The following is a 24,236-nucleotide window of genomic DNA, read 5'->3' as shown; positions in this document are numbered from 1 at the left end:
CCGGTTGTGTTCATTGCGTTGCTGTACTTCAAGGCCTTGTAACTACTCCCCACCTAAGCGGGTGTTTGAAATTGTACATTAATTGAGAATACTTTATAAAATATAAAATAAAATGAAAATAATCGAAATGCCATTATACATACATTCATTTTTGAACAGAATCACAGCGGATTATTCGAAATTTAAAATTAACTAAAATTCTAGTAATTTTTGGGGGTAAATAAATTTTTGCTTAAATTTTAGCAAAAATAATTTTATATGCTGAAAAATTAGTAAAAATTTAGTCCGGACACTTTTCCACTATTTTGCTAAAATTTTAGTTACAAAAAATTGCTAATTTCATTGCTAACTTTTTAGCTGGTCAAATTTGAGCAAAATTTTGCTAATTTCCGACCTCGAAAATTTTGTGTGTATATCAGCTGTTTCAGGAATTGGTGTTGGAGATAGAGATTCAAATTCATCTCTAGAACCCAAAATCTACATTCAAAACTATAATACAAGAAAACTAAATTTACATTTTCCGAAGTGCAAAAAATTTGAAAACTGATTTCAACTTATTTAGGAGCTCTAAATGCAAATTTTAATTATTTTATCAGCTCCTTTTTCCTGTATAAATTTTGAAAATACAAGGGTCATTGGAGAAATTTGTGCTCTTTTCAGCAAAAGTGTAAAATATAAAAAAAAAATTTAGAAAAAAGATATTAACTTAATGATCAATTTTCATAAAGACTGTGAGTAATTTACCATGAGAAAAAATTATAGAAGTAATCAATTTGTAAAATACGAAGATTATCTAGACGAAATCTGGATTTTTTTTCCGGGAATTTGTTACTTTTTAGCATTCTTCCGTCTGACCTGCATCATTGAATGAATAAAGGATAATGTAAAGATTTAACATATTTTTTGTTGTTCAGGTTAGTTTCTTCATCAATTATCATTGATTGATTTCACTATGAACAGCTTAGTTTTAAAATTACTCAATGCCAGAAAATTAGAAGGGAAAAAACAGACAAAAAAATTGAGGTTGAGACGCAAAAAGCTTTCAAAATCAGTTTGCCACGGTTTTAATTTTTCCCTTGTGAATTAAAAGTATCTCCTTATCATTCCACTATTTTTTCGGTAACAAGGCATTCTATCATGCAAAACAGTCAGAAGATCTTTTAGTGATTTTTAACCAACATGTCGTAACCGATCGTTTTTTCTCCTTCAGAAAATGAAACGAGAATCGACTATCCTTGTTAACATCTCTTAACGAACTGAGGCCTGATTCCAATCGGCCTTACTAAATCTCTCAATCTCTCTCTTCGATATATATTTTCTCGCTCTTCAAAAACTGTTATACTTACATCTCTCGATGTCCTAAAGAAACATACGAACACATACGTATTTAATTGTGAGTATTGAACATTCAAAGCACTATTCTATTACGAGAGAGTATCACACATTCGAATGATATGGAGTGGACCATAAATCATGTCATACATATTACAGTAAGATCTTTTTATTTTCATTATCCTACTAATACTCTCTACACAACACTCACTTTCAAGATCTACACCAATTATGTCACCGATACTCCTTTCAGCTCATCTACACAATAATATTGAAATTTTAATTTAAAATTTAGCTTAAGGTTTGATATTCTTAATCTCAAAGCTTGGCTATTTCAATTGCTAATTATTGAGACTGTTAAAGAAGAATATTAACAATCAGAATTAACCCTTCATTACATAATTTGCTTTATAATTCAAAATTGTTTAAAAAATTGGTAGTTATGTGAAGGTGAACAAAGATATATCACTTTTATTTATAATTTATTTGTTGTTATACAATTTAAATTGAAAATTTTGAATGAAAACTTTAAATTAAAGAGCAAATCAAATAAAATTCAGTTCCAGAATTTAGAAACTGATTTTGATAATCGTTTTTTTCTACTTAATTTATATTTAAAGTCTTGATTTTATATATTGTGTTTCCAAATTTGAAAATTATAATACTAAATTTCCAAATCACGATTCAGTAAAATACCCCAATGACGAATTCAATGCCCGTTAGTTATGTTTGTTAATTTGTTTATCGGGCTTATCGGTGAAAAGTAAAATACTTCCGATAAATTATAGAATACCAGATCGCTAATATTTAGAAGCTGAGGAAAAAAATTAAAATAACTTGAATATTTTTTCTACGTGTCATCTCTCAACAACGTGTGTATTATTTTCATTGGAAAAATTTCATTTATAACGAGAAATTTTTAAAAGAGCTCTTAAAGTGACAATGCTAAAATACCAGATATATGTACCTACAAATAAAAAAAATATCAACATTTTTCCGCAGTGGTTATTATAGATTTGCTGGTTGTTTTATGAAAGGATAGCCCTACCACCCCACCCCCCTTCCCCCGCAACCTCTCCCTTCTCCTTCCGCTCACTCAAATGATAGTTTTTTTCACCCCTAGATTCTTATGGAAACAGTAAATCACTTTCTAATAAGAAAAAATCTCGATATTTCATGCTGAAAACATTCACTTTATTGTTTGCCAAATTTGTTTAAAATTAAATCCTTCATGGTCACCATCAGCAGCGCATCAACAGACGGCTCTATAAATTTTTTTTTTGCCGCATCTTAATCTTTGACCTTTCGTTTTTTGCCGATCAGCTTGCTGAAAAGTAAACAAATAATGTATTTTAGTTTCCTAATATATTCAACGTTCACACCAAAAACATCAAATCGAACTTACCATCCCGGAGATAACAATAACATTTAACATTGAAGGAAAACTATAATAACTATGAACTGGCGATTGCTTCGTACTGTTAGATGATGAAAAAAAAACTGATGCTATGAATGAATGTGTTCATCATTTTTTCACAATGCCGTTTCTTCTATTTTACATAAGAACATCGTATGAAAATTGAAAGAATTTCATAAGACTCTTATGAAAAATTAGTTTGGACGCAAAAAGTGGTTCATAAGATGTATCTTATGAATTTTATAATAAGATTTCCTCTGAGTGTACGAATGCATGTATCTCAAAAACCATTCGTTTGATCGAAATACTTTCTATGCAGGAAATTAAGGTAATCTTACACTCAGGCAAATTCTTATTATAATTTTCATAAGATGCATCTTATGAACCGCTTTTTAGTGTGCAAAATAATGTTTCATAAGAGTCTTATGAAATTCTTTCAATTTTCATACGATGTTCTTATGAAAAGTAGAAGAAACGGCTTTGTGAAAAAAATAATGAACACATTCATTCATGGAATCAGTTTTTTTTTCATCATCTAACAGTACGAAGCAATCGCCAGTTCATAGTTATTCTAGTTTCCCTTCAATTTTAAATGTTATTGTTATCTCCGGAATGGTAAGTTCGATTTGATGTGTTTGGTGAGATCGTTTAATATTAGTAAACTAATATACATTATTTGTTTACTTTTCAGCAAGCTGATCGGCAAAAAACGAAAGGTCGAAGATTAAGATGCGGCAAAAATAAATTTGATGGAGCCGTCTGTTGATGCGCTGCTGATGGTGACCATGAATGATTTAATTTAAAAAAAAAATTTGGCAAACAATAAAGTGAATGTTTTCAGCATGAAAAATCTAGAATTTTTCTTATTAGAAAGTGATTTACTGTTTCCATAAGAATCTCTTATGAAAAGCAACAACCTCTCATTGAAGTAGGCGTTCATCTTCAGAATTCATTCGCGTCATAAGACAATCTTATGAATTTCATTAATTTTTCTTATGGCGCCACTTCATAAGAGAATCTTATGGCATACATAATAGTATTTTTCTGAGTGTATGATAATTCATGAACAAACTTTAAAAAAATTATTTATAATTTTTTGTAAGAAAAATTTCTACTTTTTTCTTGGTATCACCCATCGACCGGCGCACACTTTTTTCCAGACAAGATATTAATCAGTTTAAATTATCCAAACTTGATCACTCAGAAAAATACTATTATGTATGCCATAAGATTCTCTTATAAAGTGGCGCCATAAGAAAAATTAATGAAATTCATAAGATTGTCTTATGACGCGAATGAATTCTGAAGATGAACGCCTACTTCAATGAGAGGTTGTTGCTTTTCATAAGAAATTCTTATGGAAACAGTAAATCACTTTCTAATAAGAAAATTTCTCGATATTTCATGCTGAAAACATTCACTTTATTGTTTGCCAAATTTGTTTAAAATTGAATTCTTCATGGTCACCATCAGCAGCGCATCAACAGACGGCTCCATCAAAGTTTTTTTTTTTGCCGCATCTTAATCTTCGACCTTTCGTTTTTTGCCGATCAGTTTGCTGAAAAGTAAACAAATAATGTATTTTAGTTTACTAATATATTCAACGTTCACACCAAAAACATCAAATCGAACTTACCATTCCGGAGATAACAATAACATTTAACATTGAAGGAAAACTATAATAACTATGAACTGGCGATTGCTTCGTACTGTTAGATGATGAAAAAAAACTGATGCTATGAATGAATGTGTTCATCATTTTTTCACAATGCCGTTTCTTCTATTTTTCATAAGAACATCGTATGAAAATTGAAAGAATTTCATAAGACTCTTATGAAAAATTAGTTTGGACGCAAAAAAGTGGTTCATAAGATGTATCTTATGAAATTTATAATAAGATTTCCTCTGAGTGATTATTTTTGAGCCACTTTAAAGTGTTTTAAAGGAATTTCTGCTGGCAAAATCTGACAACGAAGTAAAACCTTCATAAGATTGAACTTAAAGTATCATTGGTTAGTATAGATAGGTAGGAGAAGGTAGTGAAGGGTACATACAAGATTACTCTTTTAGGCTTTTAAAAACAGATAAAACCAAAGTTTTGGTATGGAAAATTGTTGTTTTTATTCCACAGGAACGGAATCTTGGCCATTCATTATATTTTACACAAAACAACCAGCAAATACATACTCAAATATGCTAGGTCCCTAATTAATCAAAGCTTGGAAGAGGTTGAAAAAATTTAATGCCTATTAGGCAAATCTCTGTGCCGAAAATGCGCAGAAAAGTGTACTTTGTAAATTGTAAATTCTTTATTTGTAACGGATCATACCTTGAGGCTTTAAGGTGCCAAACTCGTTTTGTGTGAATTGTTTGCTTATAGGTTTAGAATATCACTTTTTGAAGAGAACAGGAAATAGATAGGGAAATATGAAAATAAAAAGAATAACAAACGGAAAGTCAATAGCTTTTCGGAAAAAAAAAATCAAACATGTTGTCAAACTCCATCACAGCTAACACATCCCTCACTGGAACGTCGGGTGGTTTTCCTCGAGTCTGAAGGGAATTATGAAGTTCGCTCTGGCGACAAGGTGGTCCTCACACGACCAAACAATATTCTCGATGTCATGGAACCCTAGGCCGCAACCTCAAAAATTGCTGCCAGCCCTACCGCATTCAAGAAATAATGATTGGACATGAGTCGGGAAAATATACGAATAAAATCCCGACTCAGGTTCAATCTATTAAACCAGGGTTTGAGGCTTACCTTTGGGTTAGTCGAGTGTACCCAACTCATCCTCGTCCCATCTGCGCTGCCAGTCGACAAGAGAGTTTCTCCGAGCCAAGAAGTAGAATTCGTTAAATACGGTTTTACGCTGGTAAAAGTGCGCCTTTCCTTCCACCTTTGTAAGGGAATCTGCCCTCTCATTGCCTACTATCGAGCAAAGTGAGGGGACCCAGACAAAGGTGATGGAAAAGCAACGTCTTGATACAGTAAACAATTTATAGCGTATTCATCGTTTTCATCATTTAGCATAAAAAATTCTTGGAATCAAAAGTGGACGATGCGAATCCGGGATTCCACGATTTTCTTGCTACATAGACAAATCAAACTATACAGAAGAGTTGTCGTGGTCTGGGCTACAAACACCGACGAGTTGGAGAACACGAAGAAGGGTTTACCTGCATTGACATGAGGACATGGTATATAGATATACATAAATCTATTTTGAATATTTTGCTTAAGTAACCTTCCGAAATTCATAATTACCAATACGCAGTGGTGCAGAACATCAATCTGGCTGTACGAAATTAATAGCGCCCAGGGATGAAGAGATAGACATTTGATGTCTTGAGCAACATTGTTCAGTTTTACATGGAGCACATTCTAGTATCAAAATTTTTGCCGAGGGATCCACCGATAGCGAGATAAAAATGCTAACTTTTTTGTTTTTCAAATTAGGGCTTTGATGTCTTCGACAAAGTTGTTAATCTGATTAAAATACATAAGTTTGTTGATTATGTCAAAGTCCTATCACATCACCCTCAGGAGTTACAGTCAAAGTAAAAAAAATCTACTGAAAATATATTTTTTTGAACTTGACATGTTATAGATTGGATAACATGGTTCGCTGACTTTGAAACAAAGTTGTAACATAAGCCACGTGTATTTCATTGGTTTTGGAAAGCTCGTCCATAGAAAAGTGCACATTTTCGCAACACCCCATTTTTTGTAATTATTTTTTATGATAAGCGGAACCATTTCCATTTGAAATTAGCGGGGACATCGGTGTGTGATATTCCCATCTATACAGCTTGCTGGTCCTATCGAGACTGAGCCCTGCTCTCGACTAAGCTTCCTTTTTATATTCTCTTATGCTCTTGCAGTTTACCCCGTTTGTCAGGATACCACACGGTGGAATATAGTAGAGATTTGAATGATTGAAAATACACATTGCGATGGTTCAAAACGGAGCTCGAACTGGGAACTCAAAATTGATCCCTTTTTTTCCTTCGGCGAGCGAGCAAAGCTGAGTTCATCCATACACTCAGGCAAATTCTTATTATAATTTTCATAAGATGCATCTTATGAACCGCTTTTTAGTGTGCAAAATAATGTTTCATAAGAGTCTTATGAAATTCTTTCAATTTTCATACGATGTTCTTATGAAAAGTAGAAGAAACGGCTTTGTGAAAAAAATAATGAACACATTCATTCATGGAATCAGTTTTTTTTTCATCATCTAACAGTACGAAGCAATCGCCAGTTCATAGTTATTCTAGTTTCCCTTCAATTTTAAATGTTATTGTTATCTCCGGAATGGTAAGTTCGATTTGATGTGTTTGGTGAGATCGTTTAATATTAGTAAACTAATATACATTATTTGTTTACTTTTCAGCAAGCTGATCGGCAAAAAACGAAAGGTCGAAGATTAAGATGCGGCAAAAATAAATTTGATGGAGCCGTCTGTTGATGCGCTGCTGATGGTGACCATGAATGATTCAATTTAAAAAAAAAAATTGGCAAACAATAAAGTGAATGTTTTCAGCATGAAAAATCTAGAATTTTTCTTATTAGAAAGTGATTTACTGTTTCCATAAGAATCTCTTATGAAAAGCAACAACCTCTCATTGAAGTAGGCGTTCATCTTCAGAATTCATTCGCGTCATAAGACAATCTTATGAATTTCATTAATTTTTCTTATGGCGCCACTTCATAAGAGAATCTTATGGCATACATAATAGTATTTTTCTGAGTGTATGAACTTAAAATTGAACTCTCTGGACCAGAGATGCCAATATGCCTGATTTTTCAGGGATTGCCTGATTTTTCGAGGCTCTGCCTGACAACCTGAAAAGCCATTGAATTTCCCTGATTTTTCAAAAAATGCCTGATTTTGCCTGATTTTTGCGAATGTGATGAAAAAAGGGTAGTAAGGAACTAAATTAGGTACCATTGCTGAAGTTAAAAAGCGAAAATGTGGCTGAATGAAACCAATCGAAAGATTCCCATTAATTCATATCTTAAAAAGGGAATGATTCAGTAGAATTATGCAACCAAGTAGGCCCACAACACAGTAAAAATGTAGAGTGATGACCAAAAAAAAAAAAGGTCATCACTTTTAAGGGAATTTCGGTTACTTATGTAGCCTGATTTTGCCTGATTTTTATTTCATCCAGTTCCCTGATTTTTGAAAATATATGTTGGCAACCCTGCTCTGGACTGAAAACATTTAGCGACTTCAGTTTGAACCGGAACAGCAACCACCGAACACGTCGCAAAATTTTGTCGTTCCGGAACAATTACCGGAAGACTATGAAGGAATGCATGTTCACCTTGTCAGCGTAAAATTCTGTCCGTCATTGTCATTATACGGTGAGCGGCTTGGAATGTCCGGAAACTTCCGGGTGTTGTTTACTTCCCGTAGGAAGTAACATCCGGGAGTTTTTTTGACCGGGAGTGTCAGAACTTTCCAACGCTTATCTGTAATTGCAATGCAATGTACCGGGACAGTAACATCTGGGTACAACAAATTTTAATCATCCTTTAATTCCCTGAAAATAAGCTACCCTCAAAAAAAAAGGATAAATTCAAGTTCGGCTGCCGAACTTAGTATTGAGTATGCCTATCTGAACTTAGTTTTGCGATTGCCCAGTCGAACTCAAAGTTGAGTGCTGCCACTGAAGTGCTGTTTTGAACCAAAACTACTTAATTTTGAGTTTGAAAAAAGGAGCGTGCGCATATAAAACTGTTCTAAAGATTTATTTCAGTTTCCATGTTTGAAGTTTTCAGTAGTGCTTCTTCTTCTTCTTTTAGGAAGAGTTGAGAAATTCATGATAAGTCTGAAAGAGCAAAAACGTATTTCCGTGATTGTTTTTAATATATTAATTAATTATACCGAATAAAATTTTTATAATACACTGCAATGGACGTGTTACGGCAGAAATCCGCCCCGTTGTCAGACGAAACGATTCTTTGGTTTGAGTTCTTATTGAAACCAAATTTGCTGATAAAACACCTGTCTAAACCGATTCCGAGTAAGAAACTTGAAATTTGTTTTTAATCTGCACTGAAAATTACCGGTCGCTCCGTTTTTATTCCAGTACCTTCAGCGACGGAGTTAATAGCCCAGTTTCTATCAATAGCTCCGGAAAACCAAAATCCGAACGATCTCAACTCACCAGAAACGGACAGTATGAACAAAAATGATGGCCTCAAGTACAGTAAAAAGCATCTGGCATTGAAAGTACTCGCTCTGAAGGTTGCGGCATATCTTCGATGGGATCTGGATGTACTGGAGAAAAATCTCCCTGCACAACGCCAGGTACAATTATTAAGTGATCTTTGCAGCATTGCAGCTGGTAAGACAGTACATTTACCGCTTTCATTGGTTCACGAGAGCCCGATTGTGGGACCAGAAGGATCCAAACATTGCTTAAACTTTGCTCTCGCTTTGTACCATCGGTGGGTTTTACGTGCACAGGTTATACGAGGTTCTTTAGGAAATCGAATGAATAAGCCATACGGAATTGGTCCAGGAGGAGTGGATGCCAACTCCATGAGGGAAGAAGCTTTGATAAACGTACCAGAACCATTTATCAACACTAGCATTGAATATCTCAATCGCATATTACTGGACCCGGAACCTTTTAGGGTGTTGACCTTTGACTCGTTTGTAGCTCTAGATGCGCATGCAGACAGTGGACAGCAAAGGTTCGAATCGGCTTTACCAATATCGAAAGCGGAACTGGCCGTTCAAATCCATTACGATCTCTGTATGTATTATTTGTACATGCAAAAATATGAGCTCGCTAAACAGAACATTGTTAATTGCAAGGAAAATTTAGACCAGTTGAAGCAGGAATACTGTAGGAAAAATCTGAATGCGTACATTTTCTGCACTGTTGAAGAAGAGCAAATCAGAGGATGCATGATGGCTTGTGGAGTTTCCGGTGAACCTGATGGATTACTGGAAAGACTTAATGAGTCAGTCCTTAATCATTACTCTGATGTTGTTCCTATTTTAAAGGAAGATAACATTCGACGGGAGATACCTATGACTCAGAGAAAAATTCTAGAACTAAATGTCGAAGGTTTCGTGTCTATGGGAAGCCCAGAAATTAGCACCAACGATCAAAGGGAACTTGAACTAGCTGTTGTGGCATTGAATGTTATAAGACACGTCCTTGATGGTGATAACATTCTTGGTTCAAATGCCGCCCTTCAAAAGTATAAATCACAAGAACTAAAGCTGCTGGAACTTATGCTGCAGTACGGAGATGAGTTGTATGACGAACTTTGCCTGACCGATCGAGATTTGTTGAAAAAATACTTCATACAAGTAATCACGCTACTTAACAATTCCACGGGCGTAGAGGCTATGCTGAAAAGCTATCCAAAACTTGTTTCCCCCCAAGAGTTTGACGACCTCAAGAGGCAAAAAGTTAAGGATGACATTCAGTTCTCCGGCATCGGCGTTCAGGCAGATTGGAATGTTTGTGAATCGAAAAGTAAGTTGTGTCTATATGTATTATCCACAGCATTAAAATAGGAAACTACAAAAAATCCATTTATTTATTGTTTTTTCCATTCTATTTTTCTACGCATATGTTGAACTACTAGTGCTGCGATTGGATGTAGGCACTTTCGAGCGACAACTGATAACCTGTACTCACGCGAGTGGCGTTAGAAAAATTCTTGTCAAGCTTGCAGGAACAAACCCAACAAAGCCTCTGTGGAGCATAAACCCTAGTTGGTCCATTCCTTTACCCATCAAGCAGCTTCTGATGTCGCTTCAACGTGGTTTCCTACAGGACTTTGCGTACATCCTCGTTGGCAAATCTCGAGAACTCGCTGCCAAAAAAGATTACTCAGCAGCCATAGCTCTTCTGACTTGCCTAAAGAGTGAAACTACTCGCTCGGATTTGGCCAACAATCCCCTGGTGTTAGTTCTGGGCAAAATGGCGGCCTGGGAAGGACTACTGATACAAATACAACAGGTCTTAGAGGAGTGGCCCAAAAAACCAACTGATCAAGCTCAATTTGTGCGTAATTGCAAACAGTGTCTCAATTCCAGTACTAGCAACGATATTGCTCCTAGACCTAAAATTCTTGAACATTGTGCGGCGATTTTGTTGAACTTCAACGACTGGAACAGCTTGTTGAATCCTGACAAACGCTATCCGGCATTGGAATTGAGTGCTGCCATTGCTCAGGCTTATCTTGATATAGATAAATTCAAAGGCACAGAAAAAACAAGCCAAGAAGCGTGGGATTTGATACTTCCAATATTTATCAATCAAAACACTAGACAGCGTCACTCAACAGATAATGTAACCATGTTACAGCTATTTCTACAGAAACTTCGAGACCCTTTGGTGCTATCAATCGTTCTTTCATTGCTGGCCAAAATGTACAATATCATTAAATATGAATCCAATTTAGATCTGAACGCCGAATATATGTTTCTCTGGCCAGTGAGCATTAAGAAGTGAGTCATTCGGATAACCTAAATAGAACGTTTCGTTTCTAATATTTGACATTTGATTTCAGTTCTGCCATGTATAATCACAAAATGATACAGGAAACACTCAACAATCTGTTGCAACAAGCCCTGAAGTACTATCCGAATAACATTCCCTGGATCAAGCTTAAAGGTGATTTGGAGTTTTCAAACGGCAATCATGAAGCAGCGATGCGATACTATGTAACAGCATTGATTTCTGGTTCTGAGTATTGTACGATCAGCCTTCAGCGGCCTCTGATGGATGAGTTCATTATTAGGCGTATGATCAAATGTTGTACAAGTTTAGGATGTTATATGCAGGCGGCCGTTCTCTGTCAATTTTTGGATGAAACCGATTACGGACTGGCATTCAAAAGCGTTATCGAAAAGTCATCCAGTTTTACCGATGCCATGGATTCATACTACAGCTGCATTTGGGATCCGACACTTTTGGAGTTTATCGTCAACTGGCACTTTAAGAAGGGCGAACATAAACGAAGGCTGCAGGCTGTAAGTTTTTTAACGGTTACTTTTCAAATGACAAGTGAGATTGAATATATTTTTACGATTTTCAGATTTCATACTTGGGACAACTGGAGTTGAATGCTAACAATAACGAGGAAATAAGACGAGAGGCAGCTGCAGTTCGAAAAACGCGCTTCTTAAGATCCTTGGCGAGACAGTACATGTTGTAAAGGTGCGAAACAACAGATAAATCTGAATCAATCAACGTTTATTGGAATAAAAATACAATCGATAATTTTGGGTTAAGTAAAGAAGACTTTTTAATAACCCGTCTGATTACTTTGGTTTCCGACCAGGTTTGCCTCCAGCTGTTTTGGCTTTCTTCGAAGCTGGTGTAGATTTTTTATCATCTGGTTTGCGTTTCATCGAAGGAGATGGTGATGATGGAAGTACCTTGAAGAAAGAGTCAAGACGTCCTTGTGTAGCAGTTGATTTAGTTTTGAGTATTTTCTTAGCTCCAGCTCTGATTCGATCTTCGTTAAACTGGCGATCCCCACACAGAAACTTAACAAGGCCTTCCTCATCTGGTTCGGTCCATTTTAATTCCAATGATTCCGGTTCTGTTACTTCTGGACGTTTGAAAAGCTCCCGTGCTTGTTTGTAGTTCCAGTTTTCTGGGACGATATATTTCTTGGTGTCGAGATTATCAAGGATATCTTCAATCGAACGATACTTATTGATCAATTCAATAGCCTTTTTTGGCCCTATTCCTCTGATTGTATCGCAATAATCACAACCTAACAAAATACACAGATCAATGAATTCATCAGTACTGAGCTCAAATCCTTTGATGACTTTTTCATAGTTGAATTCTTGGACAGGCATTTTACGTGCTTCGCTAAATGTTAGGTGACGCAAAAGAATACTTGATCCGAAGGTCAAAGCATCCATATCTTCAGTAGCTGTGGCATAAACTTTTCCAGCTTTGACCAGTGCCGCACATTGGGCTTCGGCTTCGCAGGGAGCGTCCACATAAGGCACACCCATGAGCTTTAGTAGCTCCTTAGCTTCCGCAGCATGCTGTTTGGTTACCTTCACCAGACGTCGATTAAACTTGTCAATGTCTTCGGTCGCTCCAGCTTCCGTGGCCTTGTCCAGAGCCTTTTGAGCTTCCTCGCGCTTTTCCGCACGTTTGCTCAGCTCTCCAGATTTAAGATCTGGCGGTTTACCATCAAAAACGTAAACCGGCTTTATTCCATTTTCGAGCAAACGGATAGTACGATAAAATGTGCCCATAAGATGAGATGTCGTTTCTCCATCTACCGAAGTCAGCTGAGCTCCTTCAGCCCGAACTGCGATGAGGAACTGATACAAGCACATAGATGCATCAATCGCCACCTTGCGACCTACGATAAAAAATTAGAAATTTACCAACAAAGTTAATTAAATTAAATTAAATTCTTACCAAAGAAGTTTTTGATTTCGCCTTCCTTAACTGCAAAGGGTGCTATATCGGCAATCAACTGGGAAAGTCCCTTAATTCCCATGATGAGGAACTTTCAACTCTAAATGAGACTTCAACGATGATTTATTAACAAAACTTTAAATACAACAAATACTAGACGATTTTCTCCAAGGAATGCCAACAAAATACAAGAAAATGCTGGAAACCATGAAAGTACCGAAGGAAATGAACGATAATGATGCGAGAACCGCCGTCACTTTTCCGCCAAAAAAAAACATTTTTATGCGCGTTAGCATCAGCTATGAAACAGCGGTGCCAATAAAGTATTTTTTCAACTGATTGAATAAGTTATTTTTTTCTCCTTTTCAAAAAACAGCTGATTCGGTTTGGTTTTCAAGTTTGCAAGTGGTCATTCGGTGCGGTGTCCTCTGTTGTGTACTGAGTCGGTGGTGCTGTTCTAGTCGTGCTAAGTCGGTGTCGGTGATGCTGTGCTGGTCGGTGCTGCTGTGTCAAATATGCTGTGTCGGTGGTGCTGTGCCAATCATGCTGCGTCGGTGTTGTTGTCTGTTGTGCCAGACGTATTCTGAGACGGTGGTGCTTTGCCAGTGAAAGTGGTGTCGGACGATGTGGTGTCGGTGGTGCTGTGTCAGAGATGCAGTATTTAATAGCATCTTTCAGTGTAGTTGCTGCGCCGAAGCAAATGTCGATTTAAGTGGACTAAATATTAACCGTCATCAAACATACGGTGCTCCCGCCCGTGGAGTGAAAAAAACGACTTTAGCAAAGTTTTTTTGTTATGCTAACCGGAAAATAAACAAAATTGATTTAAGAAATAAAATATATAATAAAACGCGAGCTTTATAAAAAAAAAAAACTTTATACGTCGTTTTTTATTTTCCTTTTGGTGGGGACGAAACAAAAATTCAGTTTTTTTTTCAAATCCTGGGGAGACGCCTCGGGAATCGAAAAATTAATTGAAAAAAAATTAAAGACCATTCCGATTTGGCTTTTTTTTATAAGAAAGTCAATCCCGAAACCTCATAGTGTACAGCTGGATAAGAAAACGACAAAATAAACACAGCGCGTTAGTATTAGTGTCTGGCTGTTCATTCAGCAGCCTGATAGAAATCGATCGAAGTCAATTGGAAAAACAGCTGATCAACTGTCAATCCATTTCAATTGATTTCGATTGAGTTCTGTTGAACACACCTAAAATGTTTAACTCGATGTTTCGCTGATCCAACGGGTTTAACTTCTTCTTCTTCTTCTTTCTACTGATTTGGATTCGCTTTCTGGGCTCATCCCAAGGGGGAAAGAGCAGCACACCCATTTGGCGCAACCCCTTATAGTGTAGTTTTGATCCGTTATCGGAAAAGACTGGGTTAACTCCTTTTTCATGTAAAGCCCCTTTACCCTTTATAAGGTATACTTAGGCTGTACGTCAAGTCGTCGGGTCAAATTTACACATTATTTCAAACGCTTGCGCTCGGTGGGGATGTGAGCCGATTTTTTTAGTGAGAAAGATAGCATATGCAAGAAATACTTAATAAAAATTAACTGAAAACAATCAAATAATAAATTTGCTAGTTTATTTCACAAAACATTACAATCTTTTTTTGGAAAAAATGATTGTCGGAAAAATTTGGCTGCTTTTTCCATACTTCCCTCTGAGTTCAGAATAAGCCTAGGATTTGTGACCCTGGTTCATTTTCTTGAGGAATCGACATGCTGAAAGAATGTAAACTATTCGGTTATTCGGAAACCTTTATTATTTGCAAAAACTTACTTTTCAATACGACCGATGGCGAAGTGCCAACTAGAATTACCGTCTTCGATCTGCCAAGCGACTTTCCACATCCTTTGCGGCTCCAGATGGATCTGTAACAACGGTCATTTATATTTAAAAAAAAATTAAATATATATTTTGATACAAATTTCGAAACTTACCACGAGTCACCATCAATTTACCAAATGAAAACATGCAGTTGAAGTTTTTATAACATCTAAAACTACACTTCCTGAAGCGTACTCGGGCTGTTTAAAAACATGTGTAATATTGAACCGAAAAATTGACACATTTTTTGACAGATCACGACGGTTCGTTAGGGCATCCGCAGCAATCGCGAGCAAAGTGAAAATGCTCACGAGTTTAATCACTTCCATACCGCACCGGGGGTTAGTATGAAGGTGAGCAAAATAGGGCCGATGCCGTCGGGACCGACAAAATCACCAAATTTGCTCACTAGAAAGGGGCGAGAGCAAACATGCACTGAAAAAATTCTACCGTTTTGAGCAGAATTAAACAAACGATGTCGCAGCGTGTAGATGTTTGTTGATATTTATTTTAAGAAAAAAATTGTATCAGCTTAAAATTGTGGATGGTTTTTTTTGTAATAACTGCAGTTAAATTCGCAATTTCGTTACATTTTTTCGGGGTTTTCCAGGAATTGAACGAGAAAGTGTAAATGCTGGTTCTGATGGTGAGTTATTTATTTTGTATTTTATACTGTTTTTGACTTTTTTTCTACCTATGAATTTTGATAACATTTTTTCCTTTCTCACTCAATTTCAGATAAACAAACTTGAAGCATCGTAATTTCCCGCATAATCAATTACAATATATAGAGAATATTCTATATTGTCTCTAAACGTTATCGTTTATTGTAAAGTGAACAGTATATGTACAATAACACAGACCATATTAACAATCTGTATTATGATTATCTGTTAAAGTACCATATGGGGAAAGGGCTGTTAAGCATGTTTACCATTCAAAAAGAGCGATTTTTTCGAACAAATATTTCATGCTACATTATTGGATACGGTTAAAACATCATCCACTTTTGGCGAGCAAAACAATCTACCTGAATGTTCTAGCTACGTTGGAATACAAAATCATAGATTTCATCAACTTCAATGGATATAGTTTGCTTATAGTAGTTTGTAGTAAAAATAACGCTCAATCATACGTTCCGCATATTGTAAAATATTTTTAAAAAGGGCTTCCCTGTACCATAACCAATATAGTTCCAATTCTTTCCCACAAAAAATAAAATAAAATTAAAAAATTAAAATGTTGATGTTTTTATTTTTTATTTCTGATGTTGCCGAATTGTAAGTACGTTTTGTAAACCAACACGGATGGCAGTACGTTCTGCGATTTTGTCTGAAAATAGAAAGGTTGAATACATGTAAGAACTTTATCTATTGGATTTTAGGTTAGACCCACGAATGCATCGGTTAATCCCCCGGGTACATAAAATGCATCGGTTAATCCCCCGGGTACATAAATTTAATAAAGTAATCAAACTTACTACAGATAAACTGCAACACGTTGGGGTCCAGTTTTTTTGGGGTTAGGTACAAACGAGTTCCGTCTTCTTTTTTCATATTGGCGTACCGATGGCACGCCTGACCGGTTACGCTCATCTTTATCAGGTTATCTGCACCGACCAAGCGAACAGCGAGCAACCCAGCAAACATGCTGTCTGTTGTCGCGCGGCCATTCAGTTCATCCAAATCTGCTACGGTCATCGGAATTCCTTCTTGCTCGGAAAAAGAAGCCTGAAAATAGATTCAAAAATAATGTAAGAAATATGTTTGCAAGGATGTATAAAATTGTTTTACCTCAGGAAACTTATTTTTGTCCTTCATCAATTGGAGTTCTTTCGACAATCGTAGTGCGTGCTCGTCCAAGGACAATTTTCCCCCTGCACCCTCTGCAGCTTCCGCTTACTGATCTTTAATTGCTCCTTAAGCTTCTTATTTTCAGCCTCCAGAGTGAAACAATTAGTGCAGCTCACTCGATTGGTGTTTCCGACATCTTTAAGCTATAAGGAAACTTTGTCGTACACTGTTAGAGTCCTGGATAAGGTCCAGAGACAATATTCAAAGGTTGCAAATTTTTATTCTCTTATTATACTATACTTACTAAATCATATATCATATTGTCACTGTCACTGATACGATCCTGTCATAATTTATTGAGGTAATAAAATTTTGAACATGTATAATGAAATGATACTTGGAAGATATTTCATACTGGTACTGCTACCAATATATTAAGTTAATAGTTAGTACTATATCCCCAACTGTTTTTAATTATGCGGGTTGTGACCAAAAATGGTCACTCGGAGTTTCTCGGAGTAATAATAATCGAGACCAGTGCGCTGTGCAGGATTTTTGTATCCAACCGGCCGATATGGGTGGCATTCCAGTACTGTCCCTACCGATTCGGCTTTCGGAACGAGGTCCAATAAGTTTGCAACTAATGGGACCCAGTTTTTCGGAGCAGCAATTATTTCAATCAGCACGTTGGATAGAAAAAGAAGTTGAAGATTTTTTAGAAAAGTATGATTTTAATATAAATATAATAAACAAATAAAGTTGAATTTTAGTTGAATTGTTTGGTTTGTTAAATTTTGTTTTTCGGGTCCATTTGTTAGGAAATATAAGTGCCCGGCGTTTTGAAAGCAAAATTGAGCTTAATTCGAAAATATATTCTTATCTGAACTTATTTTATTCAATCAAGTCGTCCTACAATTCAATAAGTTTTTAATCACAATCCAGCAAACGGGTGACACGGAATTGGAAACACCGTAAGGAAAACTCAACGCTTTACAACCACCACCGGTTGAAAGCGGTGTCCTATAGATACGATGACGAGGCCAAGCGAAGCAAACATCCTGCTCGGAAGTTCTTGCTGCATCCGTCATCGGACCCGATTGCTGGTGTTCGAAGCTGCTTGGCCTTGCTGCTTCTGTATGGCATGTTCAACCAGGATGTAGACTTTGACGTCACGATACGGATAGCAGCTATCCCGTCAAATAACTGCCAACACCCCCAGGCCCTTTTAAGACCAACATTCATCGAAATTTCAGCAAAAAACTGACGACTCCGAAAATTTACTCGGTACGTATTAATTTAAATTTAGATTTTCTTCAAAAGTTTTCTCAGTGCAATGCTAAATTTAAAAATAATTATGCTACCGCCCGGTGCACGAAAGAGTGTGTATCCCAAAACCGGTCCGCTGAAATGAGCAAAACCGGGCCGCTTATACTCACTTATTGGTGCGTTTGCTCTTATAATGGGTCATTTTTACAAATTTGATGTGTTCCGCCAAATGAGTGTGAGTATCTCAGACTATATGCCCTGTTTTCCTTTTTGCTTTGGCTCATAACTCAATTTTGGCCTTGCGTACAAAATCAGCTATTAGCTTGTAGTGTTGTAGATTCTTTTCTTTGAATAGTTCTTGCAGGTTGTTGTATTTACGATCAAAATCGTAGTGTATTCTTAGTGTAGCATAGCGAGGACAGTTCACTATTATGTGGTTGGCTGTTTAACAAGTTTTAATTTTCGACCTGATTGTCCGAATCCCCCCGACAAAATGTCAAACAAAAGTTGTCAAAATATTGTTTTAATATTGTTTTTCCGCCTGCGGAGTGAAAATTTTCCACAGTCAGTCTCCTCATCCCGTATATAGTTCGGTCAGGTTACGGAACTCTGAATTACCGTCGTCTAGCTTGGTTCCAGGCAACTTTAAACAACTTTCTCACGGTTTCAATCGAAAGCCGTGAACGTCGCCGTGGTGTTTATTTATTTTTGTGTGGTGTCGAATTTCATGCGGTGTCAGCTCTTTTGATACGCAATCGTCGCGAGATTCCTTTGGATTTTATGGAGCTATAGATTCCGGTCCCTGCCATAAGATATCTTGTGAATAAGGGGCTCTGTTTAGTGCACGGTCATATGCTGCATTGTTTGTGCTGAGAACTTTTATTCCTTATCAGTTGATGAGGGCGAGGAAGGAAATACAAAAATAAATAAATATACGAGTGCTCTAGAGATTAAATCAAATTTTGTTACAAGACGCGGAGAACTGAAGACACCTTCAAGATGATTCCTAATAAAAAGAACTGATACTTGCTTCACGGCAACCACGGAAAGCGGATCTCGACTGGCCAGTACCTTGATTCTGATAAATGATATTTTCTTAAGTCGTTGAAAAAAGAAAGTAGTGATTTTTGTTTGTGGTATTCAGTGTGACCTTCGGGTGTGTTTTGCTGCTTAGTGGAGAGAAGGAGGAGGAACAAAAGTAACATCGACGGATTCCGGTGTCGTTGACCACTGTCCGTGCATTCATTGTTGCTCACCAATTCATGGCAAATTCTATGAACAGTAGGACCCGTTTTCGTCGTCGACTGGCTGCGATCTCCTTCCTGTCCAACATTTCGCTGGACGGTACACACCGAGATACGAAACTAGGTCCACTGCACGGTTCCGGAGCGACTAGCGGAGCTGGATTGCTTGCAAACATCGACAACAATAATGTGGCAGCTGGTGGCAACTTTGATGAATTGTCCGAGGACAATCTGGACGGCCCTGGGACAGACGGAGAAAATTTACCGATCGGAAACTTTGAGAATTTTGAATCCAACCTAAAGGGCGCAGTCGGAACGTCCAGTAATGGTCAATTTAGACGAATGCGAGCCCGAACTGGCACGTTTGGCAAGGCCAACGATCGGAATGCGATTCAACGGCTCGATCATGAGGGTAATGTGGTCTTTCCAAAAACCGCCTCGACCCCCCTGAAGGATAGGTGAGTTTGCCGTCGAAGTTTAGTAATTTATTGCAGATCTGTTCGTTCTCGCGATCTAAGCACATAATATGGTCTATGCATATAAATGTCGATTTTCCTTTTACTGATATTTAACGTGTAAACCTCTTATTTCAGAGAAAATGTGAATCCGAGCGATGGAATACAGTATTATTATACAGCGGACAAGCGAGCTCGAGCAAATTCAACTTCTCTGCGACCAGGACTGGCCGGTACGAAGCGTGCATTGCTGGTCAATGCGATCGGCAGTGATGATAAGCGGCCGGGGGATCTGCCAAACAATAGCAGCACCGAAAGTCTCATTCAGGGAAGACGCAATGTTTACATCAACGACCCGTCGGCCCGAGAGATAAAGATCATACCTCCCGAACTAAGACGGACCCACAACTATCGGGACAATAGGGTAGTGTTGACCTCAGGCAAAACGCCTTTTATTCTGTTTTCAATCTTGCCCAACTACAAGAACAAATCAAACCGAAACGATATCTATCGTCGCGAAGGAAGGCGTCGTAATCCTTCCGGTACACGACCGTTGTCCTCCATAAATGATTATCCGTTCGATGCATTTCGTTTGCTCGGACTGGAAAGGGGCGGTGAACCAGGACAGGAAATATCGTATGGCCATCTTCTGATTCCTTCGAGGCAGTATCATCGTGAGAAGAAACATGATAAAAGTAATCGCGGTGGATTCGAAATAACAAATTTTATGTCTTGTGAAAATCATGCCGCCGCTAGGTATTATGCCTATGAGTCAAATCGCAATGCAACAGCCAGTCCGTCACAAAACACAAGCAGCTTTGTGGAGGGAGGCAAAAATGTTGAGTTTGAGGAAGGCTACACATCGATATCGGGAGTAAGTCGTAAGATTATTCCATCGCTGCCCATTCTGATTGTAATGTTCATTCCTTTCAGATGCAATACTCACCTAATATTTTGGACGATCCGGAACTAATTGCCGGTAAGCATCGTACGCTATTGACCTTCACCTCGTACATGACTTCCGTGATTGATTATGTGCGGCCATCGGACCTCAAGAAGGAACTCAACGATAAGTTTCGTGAAAAGTTCCCGCACATCCAGCTGACGCTCAGCAAGCTCAGAAGGTGAGTTCAAGTTGATAATGGTCGTAATAGCAGGGGCATTGATAGGGCAAACAAACAGTTTCATCCAACACAAATCTTGAAACATCGAAGAAGAAAGGATTTGCCTTTGATAACGTGCTAGGATTCTGTTTGACGATTAAAAGTAAAGTGTTCATCTGCATCAACCATAGCGTGTCTTAGCTTAGCATCGTTTGCATGGCCGAGAAAAACAAAAACGTCTGTTACCTGTTCATTTCAAAGAAGTCAAACATTCATCTATGCCATGTGACTGCCCGATAAGGAATGAATTATTATATTTATTCAATGTAAACACAAACAACAAATTGTTACTGTATACGGAATCTTGGTAGAGGCCTTTTTGTTATTTCACCGGTATGATTTTTTCGTTTTTGGGTTCTTAAGGATTGTTTCAGGATTTAAGGATTCGTTCATATAGAAATGTAAATGAAATCGACAGCTAAAATAATCATTCTGCTCATTCACAATTAATATTGCTTCAAAATACTCGTTTATTTGAGAAAATATTATTCTATACTTATTCAAATCATTAGCAAATTTCAAAACATCAATTAATAATATATTTCTTAAATATTTGTCATAGTATCAAAAGGGAAATGAAGCGCATCAACAAGCTGGACTCTCGCATCGACTTTCTGACCATCTCGCAGGCGTACGTCTATTTCGAGAAGCTGATTCTGTCGAATTTGATCAACAAGGAAAACCGGAAACTTTGCGCCGGCGCCTGTCTGCTACTGAGTGCCAAATTGAACGACGTCAAGGGCGAGGCGCTAAAAAGCTTGATTGAGGTATGTGTGAATCCTGAATATCGGTTGGCAATTTTATCATATTTTTCCTATATTTTAGAAAACGGAGAGCGTGTTTCGTTTGAACCGAAAGGAATTGATTGCATCGGAATTTGCAGTTCTGGTTGCGCTCGAGTTTAGCCTGCATGTTCCTACCAGTGAAATACACCCACACTACCAACGATTGCTATACGAGTCCTAAATCTGACTGTTCTTTTTTTGTTTTGAAATAGTTTTTTAAAATTCTGCCCGTTTCGTATTACATTTGAATGCTGAGCATATTATTGTTTTTCTTTTTTTCTGTTGTTCCATTGACTCCTTTCAGCTACGTTCGAAACGTACCGGTTTATGGTTATTATGTAAGATATCGCGTAAGATAGCTAATAGAGAACTAAGGCTCCTCTTAACGGATTTTCAAGACTGTAAGTTTTGTAAATGGAGTCAGATCATTTCAAATGGGTACCAGACACAAATGCAAAGAAATATGAGTTCTAAACTTGTGGCGTTTATTTTTTTTTTTTTTTTGTTTTTGGTTTAAAGATTCTTAAAATAAATTTTTCCCTAATAAGACAACATACATATCTATTCATTTTTCACATTCTTTGGATCCATCAACTTCCCCAAATCTTTCAGTGAAGCCGTGGCTGATCCCCGTTCCAGTGGCTGTGGTTGTGTGGGGCAAGGTTTCCATCCAACAAAATAAATAATCTGAAACGTTGCCGTTACACCATCGTCTTTGCCGTACATATTTTTGTAGATGGCAGCTGCTGATAAAAGCGTCTCCCTGCTCAAGTGCAATGGTCTGTTGAAGGCAGCGTTGTTCTCAGCCATCCCTTGTAGGTCCCATAACAGCTCAAACATCGACGGAAACCCAACAACAATTTCATCCGTGTCGATCGTTAGCATGGTGAAATTGGACCTGTTCAGTAGCATGCCAACGTCTCTTATTTGAGTGAAAGGAGATATGTGTGGGGCAAGTCCACCTTTTCGTTCTAACTCTGCCAACTGAAGCGATGACCTTAGCTCGTACAATGTTTCTCCTCCAAACATTGCTCCTATAAAGACTCCGTCTGGAACCAAGGCTTTATTGATTGCCTTGAAACAAGCTGGCAAATCATTCACCCAGTGCATACTTAAGCTCGATATAACCAAATCTAAGCTTTGCGCCTCAAAGTCAAACTTTTCCTCATCCATTTCTCGCACGTCGAAAACTAGACCAGGCGTTCCCTTAATTTGCGACAGCATGGTCGGGCTCATATCGACCGCTGTGAGTTTCTCGACAGTTTCATTCAGGACATTATTGGTGACGTAACCTCGTCCAGCTCCTAGATCAACGGCATTCTTAAACTGTCGTTTAATATCGAAGATGCGATCTGATATCCGAAAGCCTATTTCCTCCTTAATATAATCATATAAGGCTACATCGTCTCTGTAATTGCGTAACAAATTTTTGTTTTAATTCTACATTTTGTTTTAAATAAATATATGCACCTTTTGGCCGCTCGCTCTCGCTGCAGTCGTTTAACTTGTCTATCGAATATGTTAACGACTGGTATGCAAAAGTTTCGCGTTTGCGGAGAGATCAGTTTCAATGTTGGTTTGAGGAACGTCTGCATGTTTCTCGTGAACACGAATGTCTGAAAAGTTTTCGGGAGTATTAGTTTTTATTACTCAAGTAGCGAAATGGAATAGAAAAATCGTTAATCATTTGTATGAAAGATTAACCTTTTACCACGAAAATGAATAAAAACCAATCAGTATTTACACTATAAGTTTTAAAGGGCGACAAAAATAACTTTTTGTGAAAATCAACAGCTCAAAATTCACAAAATTTCTTGGACACTGGTTTATACATTCAAATGATTTATCCGTCTTGATCTTCTCAGTCCGTCAATGTTTACGAATGAAGGTTAAAGAGGAGATACTGAAATCACGATTAAAACTTCAAACTTAAAAAAGGGACAAATGTACTCCTATTTTCAAAATTCGAGTGGATGAATGATTCTGGATTCTAGAAATCACTCTATAGAGGAAATATCATTGAATTAAGTTTGGAAAATTTGTAACAACATAGAAACACGCTTTAGGGACTATTCAAATATTATGTAACGCGTATAGAGTAGAGGTGGTACGTTTTTGGGATTTTGATAGAAAATCTGATACGAATGTGTTAAGTAGGAAGAGGAGAAATAACGCACTACAGAATTCAACAAGATACCTTTATTTAAGAAATCCAAAAATATCTTTCTCGCCCAAAGGTTTCGTATTTTTCTCCTCGTCTGACTTGAGCGCTGCCATAAGTGCATTGTTGAGATAAGCACCGGCACTTACTCCAAGATCCAAACTTTTGTTCAACGTATCAGCGTGGAAGGAACCTTCTCCAGATGTTCTTATAGATGTGATGGAACCTTCGCCTTCCTTGCTATAAGAAACCCCAACGACAACACTGATGGCACTGCATTCTTCTTCCTCAGCCGAGGGGTCGATGACACTGTGATCTCCGATTTTACAAACCGTCACCAACAGAGGAGCAG

At 37.4% G+C, this 24,236-nt stretch overlaps 6 protein-coding genes and 1 long non-coding RNA gene across 8 annotated transcripts in view; 2 read left to right on the top strand and 5 right to left on the bottom strand.

The window, feature by feature from the left end:
• The first annotated feature begins 8,535 nt into the window (after positions 1-8,535).
• LOC129744162 (integrator complex subunit 8) lies at positions 8,536-12,449 on the top strand. 2 transcript variants are annotated; one of them, XM_055736574.1, is made up of 5 exons: positions 8,536-8,785; positions 8,861-10,258; positions 10,371-11,238; positions 11,301-11,763; positions 11,829-12,449. In XM_055736574.1, the coding sequence occupies exons 1-5, from the start codon at positions 8,674-8,676 to the stop codon at positions 11,946-11,948; spliced, it is 2,961 nt and encodes a 986-aa protein (XP_055592549.1). In that variant the 5' UTR covers positions 8,536-8,673; the 3' UTR covers positions 11,949-12,449. The 2 variants fall into 2 exon arrangements, with proteins under 2 accessions (XP_055592549.1, XP_055592548.1); XM_055736573.1 differs by having other exon boundaries at positions 8,852-10,258; positions 11,829-12,448.
• Positions 11,970-13,441, bottom strand: LOC129744167 (flap endonuclease 1). The gene is made up of 2 exons (XM_055736581.1): positions 13,184-13,441; positions 11,970-13,124 (listed from the first exon to the last, which is right to left on the bottom strand). Exons 1-2 carry the CDS (start codon positions 13,263-13,265, stop codon positions 12,055-12,057), a joined length of 1,152 nt encoding a protein of 383 aa, XP_055592556.1. The 5' UTR covers positions 13,266-13,441; the 3' UTR covers positions 11,970-12,054.
• A 1,330-nt stretch (positions 13,442-14,771) lies between these two features.
• On the bottom strand, positions 14,772-15,271 carry LOC129744180 (uncharacterized). Its single transcript, XR_008736840.1, has 3 exons — positions 15,131-15,271; positions 14,970-15,061; positions 14,772-14,911 (listed from the first exon to the last, which is right to left on the bottom strand). It is a non-coding gene; the product is annotated as an uncharacterized LOC129744180 (long non-coding RNA).
• Positions 15,272-16,275: 1,004 nt separating this feature from the next.
• Positions 16,276-16,871, bottom strand: LOC129742630 (uncharacterized). The gene is made up of 3 exons (XM_055734556.1): positions 16,811-16,871; positions 16,498-16,747; positions 16,276-16,349 (listed from the first exon to the last, which is right to left on the bottom strand). The coding sequence occupies exons 1-3, from the start codon at positions 16,835-16,837 to the stop codon at positions 16,276-16,278; spliced, it is 351 nt and encodes a 116-aa protein (XP_055590531.1). The 5' UTR covers positions 16,838-16,871.
• Positions 16,872-18,609: 1,738 nt separating this feature from the next.
• LOC129744164 (CDK5 and ABL1 enzyme substrate 2) lies at positions 18,610-22,260 on the top strand. Its single transcript, XM_055736577.1, has 5 exons — positions 18,610-19,778; positions 19,914-20,649; positions 20,709-20,899; positions 21,501-21,705; positions 21,764-22,260. The coding sequence occupies exons 1-5, from the start codon at positions 19,339-19,341 to the stop codon at positions 21,902-21,904; spliced, it is 1,713 nt and encodes a 570-aa protein (XP_055592552.1). The 5' UTR covers positions 18,610-19,338; the 3' UTR covers positions 21,905-22,260.
• LOC129744170 (arginine-hydroxylase NDUFAF5, mitochondrial) lies at positions 21,478-23,586 on the bottom strand. Its single transcript, XM_055736583.1, has 3 exons — positions 23,428-23,586; positions 23,194-23,339; positions 21,478-23,131 (listed from the first exon to the last, which is right to left on the bottom strand). The coding sequence occupies exons 2-3, from the start codon at positions 23,316-23,318 to the stop codon at positions 22,285-22,287; spliced, it is 972 nt and encodes a 323-aa protein (XP_055592558.1). The 5' UTR covers positions 23,319-23,339; positions 23,428-23,586; the 3' UTR covers positions 21,478-22,284.
• Positions 23,587-23,907: 321 nt separating this feature from the next.
• Positions 23,908-24,236, bottom strand: part of LOC129744179 (exosome complex exonuclease RRP42) — a 27,196-nt gene continuing 26,867 nt past the window's right edge. The window contains exon 3 of the mRNA XM_055736595.1: positions 23,908-24,236. Coding sequence (XP_055592570.1) covers positions 23,923-24,236 — 314 coding nt within the window. The 3' untranslated portion in view covers positions 23,908-23,922.

Source organism: Uranotaenia lowii, chromosome 2 (genome assembly GCF_029784155.1).
Source record: "Uranotaenia lowii strain MFRU-FL chromosome 2, ASM2978415v1, whole genome shotgun sequence".
Classification (NCBI taxonomy): Eukaryota; Metazoa; Arthropoda; class Insecta; order Diptera; family Culicidae; genus Uranotaenia; species Uranotaenia lowii.
Note: the sequence above shows the minus strand (reverse complement) of the source record. Positions and strands in the feature narration are given on the sequence as shown.